Source organism: Heterodontus francisci, chromosome 9, assembly GCF_036365525.1.
Source record: "Heterodontus francisci isolate sHetFra1 chromosome 9, sHetFra1.hap1, whole genome shotgun sequence".
Taxonomy (NCBI): domain Eukaryota; kingdom Metazoa; phylum Chordata; class Chondrichthyes; order Heterodontiformes; family Heterodontidae; genus Heterodontus; species Heterodontus francisci.
In genome coordinates this window covers 118,906,635-118,924,364 of record NC_090379.1, presented here as the reverse complement: position 1 = coordinate 118,924,364, position 17,730 = coordinate 118,906,635, and the positions used below count along the sequence as shown (strand labels likewise).

The 17,730-nt window shown below is 43.8% G+C and overlaps 1 protein-coding gene across 2 annotated transcripts in view; it reads right to left on the bottom strand.

Annotated features, from left to right (window-relative positions):
- The window catches only part of wdr21 (WD repeat domain 21), a 145,043-nt gene that overhangs the window by 82,673 nt on the left and 44,640 nt on the right, over positions 1 to 17,730 (bottom strand). For both annotated transcript variants that reach the window (XM_068038400.1, XM_068038401.1), the window contains exon 4: positions 8,888 to 9,042. In XM_068038400.1, coding sequence (XP_067894501.1) covers positions 8,888 to 9,042 — 155 coding nt within the window. The remainder of the gene's footprint in view (positions 1 to 8,887; positions 9,043 to 17,730) is intronic.

Here is a 17,730-nt window from a genome sequence, read left to right as displayed (position 1 = left end):
ATTCTGAGACTAGGGTCCTGAATCTTAGTAAAGGAAACTACGAAGGTATGAGGCGCGAGTTGGCCATGATGGATTGGGAAACGTTACTTAAAGGGATGATGGTGGACAGGCAATGGCAAACATTCATAGAGCGCATGGATGAACTGCAACAATTGTTTAATCCTGTCTGGCGCAAAAGTAAAACGGGAAATGTAGCCAAACCACGGCTTACAAGGGAAATTAGAGACAGCATTAAATACAAGGAAGAGGCACATAGATTCACCAGAAAAAACAGACCTGAGGATTGGGAACAATTTAGAATTCAGCAAAGGAGGACCAAGGGATTGATTAAGAAGGGGAAAATAGAGTACGAGAGCAAGCTTGCGGCGAACATAAAAACTGACTGCAAAAGTTTTATAGTTATGTGAAGAGAAAAAGATTAGTGAAGACAAATGTAGGCCCCTTACAGTCAGAAACAGGGGAATTTATTATGGGGAATAAAGAAATGGCTGACTAACTAAATGCATACTTTGGTTCTGTCTACACAAAGTAGGACACAAATATCATACCAGAAATGTTGGAGAACACAGGGTTTAATGAGAGAGAGGAACTGAAGGAAATCAGTATTAGTAGATAAATGGTGTTGGGGAAATTGATGGGATTGAAGGCCGATAAATCCCCAGGGCCTGATGGTATGCATCCCACAGTACTTAAGGAAGTGGCCCTAAAAATTGTGGATGCATTGGTGGTCATCTTCCAAGATTCTATAGACTCTGGAACAGTTCATAGAGATTGCAGGGTAGCTAATGTAACCCCACTATTTAAAAAGGGAGGTAGAGAGAAAGCAGGGAATTATAGACCAGTCAGCCTGACGTCGGTAGTGGGGAAAATTCTAGAGTCCATTGTCAAAGATTTTATAGCAGAGCACTTGGAGAACAGTGGTAAAATCGGGCAGAGTCAGCATAGATTTACGAAAGGGAAATCATGCTTGACAAATCTACTAGAATTCTTCAAGGATGTAACTAGTAGAGTTGATGAGGGGGAGCCAGTGGATGTGGTTTATTTGGACTTTCAGAAGGCTTTCGACAAAGTCCCACATAAGAGATTAGCGTGTAAAATTAAAGCGCATGGGATTGGGGGTAGTGTATTGCGATGGACAGAAAATTGGTTGGCAGACAGGAAACAAAGAGTAGGGATAAATGGGTCTTTTTCCGAATGGCAGGCAGTGACTAGTGGGGTACCACAGGGATCGGTACTAGGACCCTAGCTGTTCACAATATATATTAATGATTTAGATGAGGGAACTAAATGTAATATCTCCAAATTTGCAGATGACACAAAACTGGGTGGGAGAGTGAGTTATGAGGAGGATGCAGAAGCGCTTCAGGGTGATGTGGACAAGTTGAGTGAGTGGGCAAATGCATGGCAGATGCAGTATAATGTGGATAAATATGAGGTTATCCACTTTGGTAGCAAAAACAGGAAGACAGATTATTATCTGAACAGCTATAAACTGAGAGAGGGGAATATGCAGTGTTCTCGTACACCAGTCGCTGAAGGTAAGCATGCAGGTCCAACAGGCGTTAAAAAGGGCAAATGGTATGTTGGCCTTCACAGTCAGAGGATTCGAGTACAGAAGCAGGGATGTCTTGCTGCAATTATACAGGTGAGGCACACCTGGAATATTGTGTGCAGTTTTGGTCTCCTTATCTGAGGAAGGATGTTCCTGCTATAGAGGGAGTGCAGCGAAGGTTTACCAGACTGATTCCTGGGATGGCAGGACTGACGTATGAGAAGAGATTGAGTCGGTTAGGATTATATTTGCTGGAGTTCAGAAGGGTGAGGGGGGATCTCATAGAAATCTATAAAATTCTAGCAGGACTTGACAGGATAGATGCAGGAAGGATGTTCCCAATGGTGGGGGAGCCCAGAACCAGGGGTCATCGTCTAAGGATGCGGTTTCAGGACTGAGATGAGGAGAAATTTCTTCACCCAGAGCATGATGAACCTGTGGAATTCTTTTCCATAGAAAGCAGCTGATGTCAAAACATTGTATGTTTTCAAGAAGGAGTTAGATATAGCTCTTGGGTTTAAAGGGATCAAAGGATATGGGGCGAAAGCAGGAACAGGTTACTGAGTTGGATGATCAGCCGTGATCATAATGAATGGCGGAGCAGGTTCGAAGGGCCAAATGGCCTACTCCTGCTCCTATTTTCTATGTTTCTATGAGAGTGCAATGAATACAAAAATGGTGAATGGTGTGGGTGGGCAGTGTATGCCTGTACCTGTACACCGGGTGCACCTGAAGTGCGACCTAGTTTTGGGACCGGTGACTATAGGGATTGCCCCTAGTTTGCCGGCAGACGGGGTTGACCTGTTCCTTGGTGATGATCTGGCAGGGATGAAGGTGGCAGCCCCCCCAGTAGTGAAAGAAAGACCATTGGAGGTCAGAGAGACAGGGCTGTGGCAGGAGATGGTCCCCTGCAGAGTCCTTGAATGTGTACTGGGTCAGGCCCTGATCAAACCAGCTCCCCCAGAGGAGACTGTATTGGTTCTACAGGCAACTGACCATGAGGTCTGCCTGTCCGACACTTTCTTCGGAAAGTTAGGAGACCCAGGGAATGAATTAAATGGACTTTCCCTAGCTGAGGCTCAGTAAGCTGACCCAGTATTACGAGAGTTAGCACAGGCTGCCCAGTCTGAAAGTGAAGCAGAGGGAGTGCCTTTGTGCTACTATTTAAAGAATGAGGTACTGATGAGGAAATTGAGTTTTCCTCACAGACCTGAGAACAAGGAGTGGAGAGTAGTTAGAGTTGCCAGAGAGGTACTGGGGAGAAATACCAGGAAGGGCCCACGAGACTACAGTAGATGTACATGCTGATATACGAAAGACCAAAGCCTGCATAAGACAGCAGTTTGACTGGCCAAACCTCCACAAAGATGTGCTGGAGTACCGCAAGAGTTGCCACATGTGTCAGGTTGAGTGGAAACTCCAACCTATAGTGAAACCTGCACCCCTAGGTCCTAACCATTGTTAGGAGGACCCTCCAGCAGAGGGCAGGTGAACGGTAAGGGATACCCACCGAGAACAAAAGGGGACAGGCAGGCACATAGCTGGCAAATGTTTAGAAAGAGAGGGGGAAAAGTGACTAAGATGGCAGGTTCAAGGAAGTCTGGGAAAAACCCCAGATGAAAACCCCTACTGTCCGGTTAGCCAACCCCGAAAAATGTGACAGGTTAGACCCCACATCCTTCTATGTAAATGCAGACTCCAGAAGCACCCCACCAGAGCTGCTAACAGCATTTACAGGAACCTGCAGAGACAAAGAGAGACCTCTAGGGGGCAGAGAAACCATGAGGGGTGATGCCTCACCTGGTCGAAGTGTCACAGGAGAATGCAGTTAAGTCGGCAAAAATAACTGCAGTTAGGAGTGTCCCAGAGAACAAAGGGAAGAGTAACAAAGAATCCTCCCCCACAGTCAAAGGAAAAGGGAACCACCCATCCCCTGACGTAATAAGTCGTTGCATGACTCAGAGTTCAGGATAGGCCTGCCCCCTACTAATTCTCCTGAGAAAAAGAGAGAAAATTAAAGCAGCCTTGCACCCAGAACAGACCAGTTTTATTAAGCTTTAAGATTGGTGAATGAATGGAAACAAATGAGAGAAAACCATGCTTTTCTTTCTGTATCTTATATTTCTCTCAAACTCTGTAATGAAATGCACCTTTTTTTTCAAATCACATTTTATTCCGCTGGGTGTGGAGCTGTCAAGCAAACCCCCCACCTGCTAAGACTGAAGCACACATGATTTCACCACATGAACATTAAAACTTAAAATTGCAAGCCCCTGGCTGGAAGGACATTTACATAGTACCAGACAGCGTTAAAACAAAGGCACCAGTCCCCACCCCAATACACAGAAGAGACCTGGTCAAACCAGTCGGTCAGGTGACCACCTACTGGACAACTGGGGGAGTTTTAAACTGGGAAAACAGAATTTGAACTCAGAACGCCTTGTGCTCCTGGAACTGAAGCAAGAATTACCTCCTCTCTAGTCTGCCTGCTCATCTCTCAGGGAACTGAATCTTGTGAAGACACGTGAACCTCAAAGAGAGAAAAGTTTCCTACGTTTAGTTTAGTTTAGAGATACAGCACTGAAACAGGCCCTTCGGCCCACCGAGTCTGTGCCGACCATCAACCACCCATTTATACTAATCCTACACTAATTCCATATTCCTACCACATCCCCACCTGTCCCTATATTTCCCTACCACCTACCTATACTAGGGGCAATTTCTAATGGCCAATTTACCTATCAACCTGCAAGTCTTTGGCATGTGGGAGGAAACCGGAGCACCCGGAGTAAACCCACGCAGACACAGGGAGAACTTGAAAACTCCACACAGGCAGTACCCAGAATTGAACCCGGGTCGCTGGAGCTGTGAGGCTGCGGTGCTAACCACTGCGCCACTGTGCCGCCCATAGTGAACAAGGTTTATGCAGAATACTGGGCCCTAACGAAACGCAAGAGTTACCTACAAAAGGACCACGCTGTGAACGAAGCACAGTAACAAGATATTGCCTCAAACTGTTCCATTATATCTTTTCTCCTCTTTTCAGTCCCTATCTGCATGCGTATATCACGTGTGCATGCTAGCATGGGTGCGTCGTATATCCGTAGGCGTGAACCTTATTAGAGTTTAAGTAAGTTTAATAAATTTCACTTTTCTTCTTTAAACTAAAGAAAGCCTGTTTGTGCTCATTCCTTTGCCTTATAGTTGGATTGCTGTGAACCAGAATTCACAAAGGGGGAGCTCAAACACAGAGTGTTTAAAATTAAACCCTGTTACAATAAGACCAGGTGAAGATAGTAACAGGCCCCTAGATACATTGCTCACCTGGTCGTAACAACATAAAGAGCAAGAGTTGGGCCTATTCAGGACCATAATGGTAACCTGTATGTGGAGGTGGAGGATGCTGGTCTGGTTCTTAATGAATATTTTGCATCTCTTTTCACAGAATAGAGGGACAATATAAGGCATTGCAACCAGGGAGAAGGAGTGTGAAATATCAAATGAAATTAACATAGTGAGAGGGGAAGTTTTAAGGGGTTTGACATCTTCAAAAGTAGGTAAATCCCCAGGCCCAGATGAAATGTATCCTAGGCTAAGGGTTAAGGAAAGCAAGGAAGAAATACAGGAGACTCTGACCATCATTTTCCAATCCTTTCTGGCTACAGGTGTGGTGCCAGAGGTCTGGAGGACACCTAACACTGTACCCTTGTTTCGAAAGGGCCAGCTGAGAAAAGTGTCTCGGGGTCTTTCTCAGCCTTTACCTGGTCTTACTATAATAGGGTTTATGTTTTTAAACACACTGTGTTTTGAGCTCCCCCTTGGTGAATCCTTGTTCACTGCTTTCCAATTATAAGGCAAAGAAATGAGCACAAACAGACCTTTTTAGGTTTAAAGAAGAAAAGTGAAATTTATTAAAACTTAAACTCTGATTTGGCTAATGCCTACGGATACAAGCTGGGCCCCACGCTAGCAAGCATACTCGATACGCACGTGTGAATAGAGACAGAAAAGAGCAGAAGAAGAATAAAGTAGAGAGGTTTGAGGCAATCTCTGAAGAGCTGTTTTTGTTACTGTGCTTCAAACTCGCTGTGGTCCTTGCTTGTCGGTAGATTTTGCTTTTCGTTGGGGCCCAGTAGTCTTCTTAAACCTTGTTCACTGTAGGAGACTTTTCTCTCTTGGGGTTCATGTGTCTTCAATGGGTCTTCAGTTCCGTGAGAAAGAGATGAGAGCAGACAGGAAAGAGGTGTTCTCAGTCCAGGAGTCAAGAGCTTGCTGCCTGTTCAAAACTCTGTGACAAGTTCAAATTCAAAAAACTCCAACGGCCAGTTAGTCCTGTGACTAAACTGGTCTGACCACATCTGTTTGTGTTTTGGGGAGCAGACACTGGTTCCATTGTTCCAACACTGTCTGCTAGAATTCAAAAAAATGTCTTTCCAGTCAAGGGCTTGCAATAGGCCTTCTTTTCTTCCCAGCAACAATTTTAAAATTTAATGTCCATGTGACGAAATATGTGTGTCTCATTCTTGACAGATGGGCGCCTGCATGACAAAGGGATAGACCGAGTAATTACAGGGCAGTCAGCCTAACCTCAGTGGTGGGAGAATTATTAGAAAAAATTCTGAGGGACAGGATAAATCTTCATTTAGACACACGGATTAGTTAAGGGAATGTCCTGTCTGACTAACATGATTGGATTTTTTGAAGAGGTAACAAGGACGGTCAACGAGGCTAGTGCATTTCTGCCTCTGAGCCAATTTTCAATCCAACTTGCCACTTTGCCTTGGATTCCATGGGCTTTTACTTGCCTGACCTTTTGTTTTACATGAACACAATGGACATTAAAAGTGGGTATGGGCTGCAAAGATGGCCACCGAAGATCAGCTGACTTTCGGCTTGTGTATTCAAGAACAGATTCACTGTCTGAAAGGACCAAAGAATACCTTCCAGACTAAGAGGTATCATCAATGCCCATTCTGAAACCACAGGGAGACATTCCTGAATTGAATGGTTTTCTCCTGAAACGCCTTAACCCTCCTCAGGCTGAATGTCTGGGAACTATGAACAGGATGAAGCTAATCAACCTAGACACCCACCATATTTGGAAAAGGAACTGTGAGAAGTCATATGGTGTGGCAGCTGGTCTCCTTTTAAAAGTCTTTAAAATACAGACTACAGGAAAAAAAGCAGGAAACAGACCAGGCAATACAATCATGCCCTTAACAGAACTGGAGGCTGTAACATCTTAAGAGTCTCTGAATCTGTTCCTTTTCATGTCCACCAGTACAGAAAACCAACCTCCTGGTAATAAGACTTCAAGCAACTAACTTGGTGACCGGCTGAAAATCCAGCTCTTCAAGAGAATCCTGCAATGACTTTGATATACAACTCCGGCTACCGAATCCACCTAACTACATTTTCTTTACTGGGCCTGTAATGCATGCCTTTTACCCAAGCCGAGCCAAATCGCGTGACTTATGAACTATTTTTTTGTTTGTAATTTGTAAAGGTGCACTATCTTTTTTCTTTCTCATGTGTGTGAGTGGTGAGTGAGTGACATAGGGTTAGACTTTCGGGTTGAATGTGTGAATAAAAGTAATCCTCTTTATTTAAATCCATGAAAAGTGTGCTGCTGGTTATTCAAATTGGCCATACACTCAAAGGTTAAGAAACACACACCTCTTCCTTGTCAAAACACACTGATTATGGACTGTAAAGGGACAAGAACTGGGGTTTCAGTTCTCTCTCAATTCTGTCCGTAACAAGAGGGCATGATTAAGAATTTTGCAGTTGATACAAAAATTGGCCATGTGGCTGATAATGAGGAAGAAAACTGTAGACTGCAGGAGGATATCAATGGACAAGTCAGGTGGGCGGAACAGTGGAAAATGGAGTTCAATCTGGAGAACTGTGAGACAATGCATATGGGGAAGGCTAATTAGGCAACAGAATACACAATGAATGATAAGATACTGAAAAATGTAGAGGAACAGAGAGACCTTGGAATGCATGTCTACAGATCCCTAAAAGTGGCTGGACAGGCAGATAAGGTGGTCAAGAAAGCATATGGGATACTTGCCTTTATTAGATAAGGCATAGAATATAAGAGCTGGGAGGTTATGCTAGAGCTGTATAAAACACTAGTTAGGCCACAACTGGAGTTCTGCATGCCATCTGGTCACTGGATTATAGGAAAGATGTGATTGCACTAGAGAGGATTCAGGGGACATTTACAAGGATGTTGCCTGGACTGGAGAATTTTAATTATGAGCAAAGATTGGATAGGCTAGGGTTGTTTTCTTTGGAACAGAAGCGGCTGAGGGGAGACCAAACTGAAGTGTATAAAATTATGATGGGTCTAGGTAGAGTGGATAGGAAGGCCCTATTTCCCTTGGTTGAAGGGTCCATAACCAGCGGGCGTAGACTTGGGGAAAAAGGTAGGAGGTTAAGAAGGGATTTCAGGGGAAATGTTCTCACTCAGAGGGTGGTATGAATCTGAAACTCACTGCTTGAAAGGGTGGTAGACGCAGAAACCCTCATAACAGATATGCACTTGATATGCTGTAACTTTACAAGGCTACGGACCAAGAGCTGGAAGGTGGGATGAGGCTGGACGGCTGCTTGCCAGCTGATGTGGATGCGATGGGCTGAATGGCCTCCTTTTGTGGTGTAAATTTCTATGATTCTATAATTCATTACACTCCCTCTCACATAAGTATATCCTTTCTGAGGCAAGGAAACCAAAATTGTACATAGTAATTTAGGTACGATCTCATCAAGATCCAATATAAAACTGCAGTCAGACTTCTTCACTCTTATGCTCCATTCCCTTTGAAATAAAGGCTAACATACGATTTGCTTTCCTAATTGCTTGCTGTACCTGCATGTACATAGTCACCCAGATCCTTCTGAATACCAATATTTCCCAGTCTCTCACCATTTAAAACATATTTTTCTATGTTTCCTACCAAAGTGGATAACTTCACATTTCCCCATATTATATTCCATCCACCATATTCTTGCCATTCGCTTAACCTCTCTATATCCCTTTGCAGCCTCTTTATGTCCTCCTTATTAGCTTACTTTCCCACTTAACTTTGTATCATCAGCAAAATTGGTTACATTATTCATCTAAGTCACTGATATAGATCATAAATAGCTGAGACCCAAACACTGATTCTTGTAGTATTCCCGCTAGTTACAGCCTGCTAATCTGATGACCCATTTATTCCTACTCTGTTTTCTGTCCGTTAACCATATTACAGATAAATACAGATATATATATCTATAGTTTCAGAGCCATTTTGTAAACTACACATCAAAACCTATCATAATTACCGTAGTTTTAGCATCCTCCTCCAACATCTTCAATCGCTTTTCTTCCATCTTCCTTTGTTTAATTGTCTCCCAAGTAAGAGGGTTACAGTTGTTATGTCCGGGTAATATCCTAAAGTATCTGTCTTTTTCTCGATCATAGTAAAATCCAGGCAGCTCTAATTAAAAAGAAAGACCCATTATTCGGCAGCATGGACACATCCACTTCCGCATCCAAACATGCAAAGCTTTTCAAATTCCATAGTATTGAATCAATGTCCTTAGTGAGGCACCCTGAGCAGAAAGCTAGGTGGTCTCAATGGGATCAGTGAAGGAATGGAAAACTGGCGAAGGAATTTCAACAATGGAGGACACAGGCACACTGGCGAAATGGGCAGATAGATGGCTGATTAAATTTACACAGAGAAGTGTAAAGCATTTTGGTTGGAAGAATGAGAGGCAATATATGCAATTTTACAATACAATTTTAAAGGAACAGCTATAAACTGAGTGAGGGGAATATGCAGTGAGACCTGGTGTTCTCGTACACCAGTCGCTGAAGGTAAGCATGCAGGTCCAACAGGCGGTAAAAAAGGCAAATGGTATGTTGGCCTTCATAGCAAGAGGATTCAAGTACAGGAGCAGGGATGTTTTTTTTAGATTAGATTAGAGATACAGCACTGAAACAGGCCCTTCGGCCCACCGAGTCTGTGCCGACCATCAACCACCCATTTATACTAATCCTACACTAATCCCATATTCCTACCAAACATCCCCACCTGTCCCTATATTTCCCTACCACCTACCTATACTAGTGACAATTTATAATGGCCAATTTACCTATCAACCTGCAAGTCTTTTGGCTTGTGGGAGGAAACCGGAGCACCCGGAGAAAACCCACGCAGACACAGGGAGAACTTGCAAACTCCACACAGGCAGTACCCGGAATCGAACCCAGGTCCCTGGAGCTGTGAGGCTGCGGTGCTAACCACTGCGCCACTGTGCCGCCCTTGTCTTGCTGTAATTATACAGGGCCTTGGTGAGATTACACCTGGAATATGTGTGCAGTTTTGGTCTCCTTATCTAAGGAAGGATGTTCTTGCTATAGAGCGAGTGCAGCGAAGGTTTACCAGACTGATTCCTGGGATGGAAGGACTTACATATGAGGAGAGATTGAGTTGGTTAGGATTATATTCGCTGGAGTTCAGAAGAGTGAGGAGGGATCTCACAGAAACCTATAAAATTCAAACAGGACTTGACAGGGTAGATGCAGGAAGGATGTTCCCGATGGTGGGGGAGTCCAGAACCAGGGGTCATAGTCTAAGGATACGGGGTAAACCTTTCAGGACTGAGATGAGGAGAAATTTCTTCACCCAGTGAGTGGTGAGCCTGTGGAATTTGCTACCACAGAAAGCAGTTGAGGCCAAAACATTGAATGTTTTCAAGAAGTAGTTAGATATAACTCTTGGGTCTAAAGGGATCAAAGGGTATGGGGCGAAAGCCGGAACAGGCTACTGAGTTGGATGATCAGCCATGATCATCATGAAGGGCAGAGCAGGCTCGAAGGGCCAAATGGCCTACTCCTGCTCCTATTTTCTATGTTTCTATTCTGAGACACAGTTGAATAGAGAGGCAATGGGAATGCTCCCTGATTCAATTAGCGAAATGGGTTTTGTCAATAGTGATGGTCAAAAGACATTGACAGCCAACACTCCAAACCCGCCAAGTGTCTGGGAGACTCTAAAGTCCAGCAACCCTCTAAGAAATTGCTATTTCGAACAAAGAGATGGTCACATGATTTACCTGCTGGCCAAACTGGGGACTGTTTGAATTGCCCCGCACAGAAAGGTAACAGACTGCAATTTGAAGAGCAAAGAGAACGAAGCTCTCTCTCGCTATCTCTCTCCCTAGCAAAGTCCCAGGGACCCACGGTAGCAGCTTCAGCCTCTAGACAGAGCATCTCTTCAGCCTTCTGGTACTAGAGAAGCAAGTTGGAAATTGTCCAATGGGTCCCAGAGAGAACTCCAAGATGTCAACTTTTATCAAGGACATTTCCATCCAGTAACTGAATTCCCTTTATTATGAATTCTACTTCACCCCCCTTCCTAATTCTTTCCTCCCCTCTTTATCTATTTGTGTCTGTTTATCTCATATGCATGCTAACATGGTTGCGTCGCGTATTTTAGTAATTTTAATCGAGTTAGAGTGATAAGGCTAATAAACTTACATTTTTCTTGTTTAAACCCAAGATTGAACCCACAGACAAATGAGAAATTGGAAGTGGGAAATCAAATTGATCCCAATCAAAAAGAGAAAAGATTTCAATACAGGTTTTCTTGTGGTTGTGTGTGCTTGAATACTAACATGTCCGTGACCAAAGCCAATACCTCCCCAAGCCAGGGTGAAGTAACTTGGGATAAGTTAAAGGCGCTGTCCATGGAAGAGTTGAGGAATAAGGCTGAGCAGTGTGGGATCAGTTTCCGTGTCAAAGCTAGGAAATCGGAACTCCTAAGACTAGTGGCCAATCATTTTTCCCTCGAATCTGAAGAATCAGAGGCAGGGTTAGAAATAGACTCCGACAGGGCAATGTTAGCAAAGATACAACTGGAACAGAGGAAACTTGAATTAAAAGTCAGGGAAAGAGAGATGAAAGAGAAAGATCAAGAAAGGGAGGAGAGAGGGAAAGAAAGACAGGAGCGAGAGAGATAGAGAAAGAACCTTCCAGAAGGAACAGGTGGAAAGAGAGCTGAAGCGGTTTGAGTTAGCTCGGGGCAACACAGTAACCTCAGTGAAACCTTGGCCAATATAGAGAATACAAGTAACTCGGGGCTGGGTGCTGAACTTTTGAAATTTTCCCAATTGCTTCCAAAATTCAATGAGGGAGATGTGGAAGCATTTTTTGTAACTTTTGAAAAAGTTGCAAGGCAGTTAAAATGGCCGACCAAGAGCTGGTCACTACTGCTACAAAACATGCCAACCGGAAAAGCCCATGAGGTTTATTCCCTGTTGCCAGATGAGAGTTCATCAAATTATGAACTGACCAAAATGCTATCCTTGGGGCATATGAGTTAGTACCAGAAGCCTACCGCCAGAAGTTCCGAACCCTCCGGAAACAAGCTGATCAAACTTGGAGTTTGAAATTGGCTTGTCACCAGTGTTTGAGGGCTCTTAAAGTGCAGCCCACCTATGAAAACCTCAGACAGATAATTCTCCTCGAGGAATTAAAAAACTTTCTCCCCTCTCCATAAAGACCAATATGGAGGAACAAAATGTGCAGAGCAAGGCAAGCTGCAGTTCTGGCTGATGGGTTTGCTCTAATATACAAGTCGGTTGCCCAGGGGAAAACCTTTCCTAATTACCCCCACAAATCTGAAAAGGACAAAGGGTGGGAAAGTGATAGGAGCCCAAGCAGTCCTGGGAGAGAAAGACAATTTGGAGACACAGGGGGTCCTCCTCCAGTCAAAAAGCAGGAGTGAGACCTGGAGACCTGTGTGCTTCCATAGTAATAAGGCAGGTCATCTAAGAGCTGAAAACTACAGAGAAAGCCTGTAAGGTTAATCAGGGCACACCCGCTCAGTTCTTGATGGAAAACACAGCAGAGCAGGCAGTGGCTTTAACTGCAGCAGCAGTAAGACCCAGAAAACATACTGCTGCAGGTGCAGGAAAACTTAATAGCATCCCTGAAGGCAATCAGGATTTTGTATCCAAAGGGAGAGGAACCCCATACATCTTGAGTGAGGCAAGCAAGCCCATAGTAATCCTCAGGGATACAGGGGCCACTAGATCTCTTTTGCTGGGAAAAGGCATGACCTTTCCCCCAGAGAGTTCAGAAAATACCAGGTATTGGAGGGCAGTGTATGCCCATACCTGGGTGTACTTGAACTGCGACCTAGTTTCGGGACCGTTGACCATAGGCATTGTCCCTAGTTTGCATGTGGATGGGGTTGACCTGCTGCTAGGTAATGATTTGGTGGGGGCAAAGGTGGTAGCTTCCCCAATAGTGACAGAGAGACGACAGGAGGTCAGAGAGACAGGACAGTGGCAGGAGACGATCCCCTGCAATTCCCCTGATTGTGTAGTGACTCGGGCCATGACCAAATCAGCTGCCCCAGAGGAGATTGAATTGGCACGGATGACCATGTGGTCTGTCTGTCTGAAACTTTCTTTGGCAAGTTAGAGGACCCAGGGAATGGATTAAATGGATCTGCCCCAGTTGAGGCTCAGCGAACCGATGCAGTATTGAGTTTGCCCAGACTGAAATTGAAGCAGAGGGAGCCCATGATTGCTACTCTTTAAAGAATGAGGTACTGATGAGGAAATGGAGTTCTCCTCACAGTTCTGAGATCAAAGAATGGACAGTGGTTCACCAGTTAGTGGTGCCGCAGAAGTACAGGAAGAAATATCAAGAATGGCCCATGAGATTACAGTGGCTGTACATGTTGGTATACGAAAAACCAAAGCCTGCATAAGACAGCAGTTTTACTGGCTAAAACTCCACAAAGATATAGTGGAATAGGAGTTGCCACATGTGCTAGGTTGAGGGGAAACCCCAACCTGTAGTGAAATCTACATCCCTAATTCCTATATCGGCTTTTGAGAAATCCTCCAGCAGAGGGTTGGTGAAGTGTAAGGGACCCCTGCCGAGTACAAGAGGGGGCAGACAGGCATAGGGCTGGCAAAAAGTAAGAGAGGAAAGAGAGAAAAAGGGACAAAGAGGACAGTTTAAAGGGGGTCCGGGTGGATTCCCAAATGTAAACCCCTACTGTCCGGTCAGCCAACCCCGAAATGTTGGAAAAATTAGATTCCACATCCTCCTATGTAAATGCAGACACCTGAAGTACCCCACCAGGGTTGCTAACAGCATTTACAGAAAACTGCAGGGACAGACAAAGTCCTCCAGAGGGCAACGAAACAGTGAGGGTGATGCCTCACCTAGCCGAAGTGCCGCAGGGGAGTGCAGTCAAATCTGGACAAATACCTTCAAGCAGGAATGTCCCAGAGGACAAAGGGAAGAGTAGCAAAGAATCCTCCGCACAGTCACGAGAAAAGGGAACCAACAATACCCTGAAATGAACAGCACTTGCATGACTTACCAGAGCACTGAAAGTGTGATCGGAGTGGATCAACTCACTGCTGACTCCCCTGTTCAGAGCTCCAAACCAAGGCTAAGTCAATCTAACCATCCCCCTGCAGACCCCAACAGGAACAAAGGCACCCTCGATAATCATGGAAACGTGCAAACTTCAAACCTCTCCAAAAATCACACGTTTATTGGGATGCCTAGTCCCAACTTATTGCAAGCTGACAGTGAAGAAACTTTAAATCCCTTGGGCAACACATAGCTATCACAAGGGAAAAGGGGCAGTTTGAAGCAGCACTGCTAGAAAGGAAAGGCAGGCTGTAACAATTTCTAAGATTTCTGAATGAATGAGAATTAATGAGAGAAATGCAGCTGTGCTTTCCTGTACTTTCACTCCCTTCTAATTTATAATGAAATGCTCCCCTGTCACATTTCATTCGGCGAGGGTGCAGGTGCAACGGAAATCACACATGCCAAATGGAAACATATTAACTTCGTCATATGGAATACTACTTGAACCTTTTTTTTACTTGACATTGAACATAACTTGTTTAAAAGGGCCATTGAGTTGAACAGCTAAAAACATTTGCATTCTGAGTGACGGCTGAATAGAGAGACAATGGGAATGCTCCCTGATTCAATTAGCGAGATGGGTTTTGTCAATAGTGTTGATCAAAAGAAAAAATAACTGAAAATAAAAGTAAAATGGGGGGCCTGTCATGCTCTGAAAATGAAGGTGAACAAGGTAAAAGAGACAAACGAAAATCCTGTCGGAGAGAAGAACAGTTTCAGAGCATGACGGGCCGCCCATTTTACTTTTATTTTCAGTTATTTTTTCTTTTTTACAACTTTTTTTTTGTATGTTTATTTCATTTCATCTTAGTTTGTTCAGTTTGCTTACCCACTGTTTTTTTTTCAAGTTTGTACTTGCTGCTGTTCAATCTTCAGTCCGTTAACACTTATTCTGTACTAATGCTTTGTCTTTCAACACACCATTAACATATTGTTTGCCTTTGCTCCACGACCTTCTGGTCAGCTACGTGGCCTTGTCCAATCTACACCTTCTCCTTTGTTATCTCTTGCCCCACCCCCGCCTCACTTGCTTATAACCTTTGACATTTCTAATATTTGTCAGTTCCGAAGAAGGGTCACTGACCCGAAACATTAACTCTGCTTCTCTTTCCACAGATGGGCGGCACAGTGGCGCAGTGGTTAGCACCGCAGCCTCACAGCTCCAGCGACCCGGGTTCAATTCTGGGTATTGCCTGTGTGGAGTTTGCAAGTTCTCCCTGTGTCTGCGTGGGTTTTCCCCGGGTGCTCCGGTTTCCTCCCACAAGCCAAAAGACTTGCAGGTTGCTAGGTAAATTGGCCATTATAAATTGCCCCTAGTATAGGTAGGTGGTAGGGAAATATAGGGACAGGTGGGGATGTGATAGGAATATGGGATTAGTGTAGGATTAGTATAAATGGGTGGTTGATGGTCGGCACAGACTCGGTGGGCCGAAGGGCCTGTTTCAGTGCTGTATCTCTAAACTAAACTAAACAGATGCTGCCAGACCTGCTGAGTATCTCCAGCATTTCTTGTTTTTATTATCCCTGTATTACGAATTCTACTTCAACCCCCACCCCCCTAATTCTTTCCTCCCTTCTGTGTCTATTTGTGTCTGTGTTTATCTCGTATGCATGCCAGCATGGTTGCGTCGCGTATTTTAGTAATTTTAATCGAATTAGAGTGATAAGGTTAATAAACTTACATTTTCCTTGTTTAAACCTAAGTGCAAAGTATTCCATTGCACTCCTAACTTGTGCCTTGTAGATGGTGGACAGGCTTTAAGAAGCCAGGAGGTGGGTTACTCGGCGCAGAATTCCCAGGCTCTGACCTGCTCTTGCAGCCACAGTATTTATATGGCTACTCCAGTTCAGTTTCTGGTCAATGATAACCCCCAGGATGTTGATAGTGGGGGATTCATCGATGGTAATGCCGTTGAATGTCATGGGGAGATGGTTAGATTCTCTCTTTTTGGAGATCGTCATTGCCTGGCACTTGTGTGGCGTGAATGTTACTTGCCACTTATCAGCTCAAGCTTAAATGGTGTCCAGGTCTTGCTGCATATGGACACGGACTCTTGCAGTATCTGAGGTGTTGTGAATGGTACTGAACATCGTACAATCATCAATGAACATACATACTTCTGACCTTATGATGGAGGGCAGGTCATTGTAGAGGAGGGGAAAATATCCCATAAGTTAAATAAATTAAGTACTGAAGATTTAAAAAGCTTAGCTACAGAAGTGGGAATTACTTTCAAACAAAAAGCAAAGAAACATTAACTGGTGAAGAGTCAAGCTAACCATTTTAAACTTAGCCCTGAACCAGGAGAAGACAGCATGGTGTCATGGTCGTGTAGTTTTTTTTTCAGAATATGTGGCTTGCCTCTAAGACTTGCAAGCGATCAGTATTGCTTTAAGAGCTGGCAAGCCTTCGGAGTTATAGAAAGGTGCATTTTCGTTGCCTTAGAAATAGCCATTTGGAGACTGCGATTCAAAGGGTGCAATCTCGTAACCATAGAGATAGCCACTGGGAGTGAGCCTGATGCGATACATTTGTTACAATTCAGTTTTGAACTGACTTATGAGTTAAAGACAGTTTGTCCTAACTGAACACAGACACAGAGGACACAGCTGTGATGAGCACACCTGAAAAGAGCTCTTAACCATTTAAACTGAAGGAATAGGATTTTAGTCTGTTTTAATTATTATCTCTCAAAATTCTAAAACATCAAGCCAAAAACAGAGATCTCTGGTAATTTAAATTGAAGGAAAGTTAGACCGTGACAATCTTTTATCCCTCAAAAACTCTAAAGTCAGATTGATTCTGTTGAAAGTGTTTGCAAGTCGTTAATTGTTGAAATTCGCTGGAGAAGGAAAGCAACATTCTGTGAGGACTTTGAGCAACATCCTGTGAGGACTTCGAGCAACACTGGACTGTAAATTTGCAAGGACTCTAATTTTTTCTATTTTAAATGTTGTTTATATCTTCATAGTGTTTAAGAATTTTGTTCTTCTCATTAAAGAGTTAATTTATTGATTTAAAGACTGATTTGGTTAGCCTCATTCAGGGGTTAGTAGATGGTACAAATTGGCTTTGCCTCTCTTTAATTTGGAAAGTTTAGCCGATCTGTGGAACGACAGGATTGAATTAACAGTGTGTTGGTCCCACCACAATCAGAATCATATATTTTGATTGGGGGCTTTGACTGGAGCGGTCGGTCATAACAATGGAATCAGAGTTTGTAAAAATAATTCTAGCTAGAATCCAGTTGCAGATGAAGAAGGAAGAGAGAATTTCAGAAGGAAAAAGAGGAAAGAGAGCTGCAGTTCAAAAGAGAGCTGCAGTTTCAGAAGGCAAAGAGAGGAAGCAGCCAGACAGTTTGAGTTAGCAAGGCTGAAAGCACAAAATGAAAATGTCACCAGCCACTCAAACCTTATACCAAATTCAGAGTATAACTTCGATGTACGGAGACACTCAAGACTAGTGCCAAAATGTAATGAGGGGGAGGTGGAGTCATATTTTATCTCATTTGAGAAAATAACTACCAGGCTAAAATGGCCAAAATAATTTTGGACTCTCCTCTTACAAGGGGAGTTCATGAGTAGGACTCACAAAGCTTTTTCCCTGTTACCAGAATAGAGTTCCTCTGACTGTGAACAGACTAAAACTGTAATTTTAAATGCATATGAGCTAGTACCCGAAGCATATAGACAGAAATTCAAACACGCCCGGAAA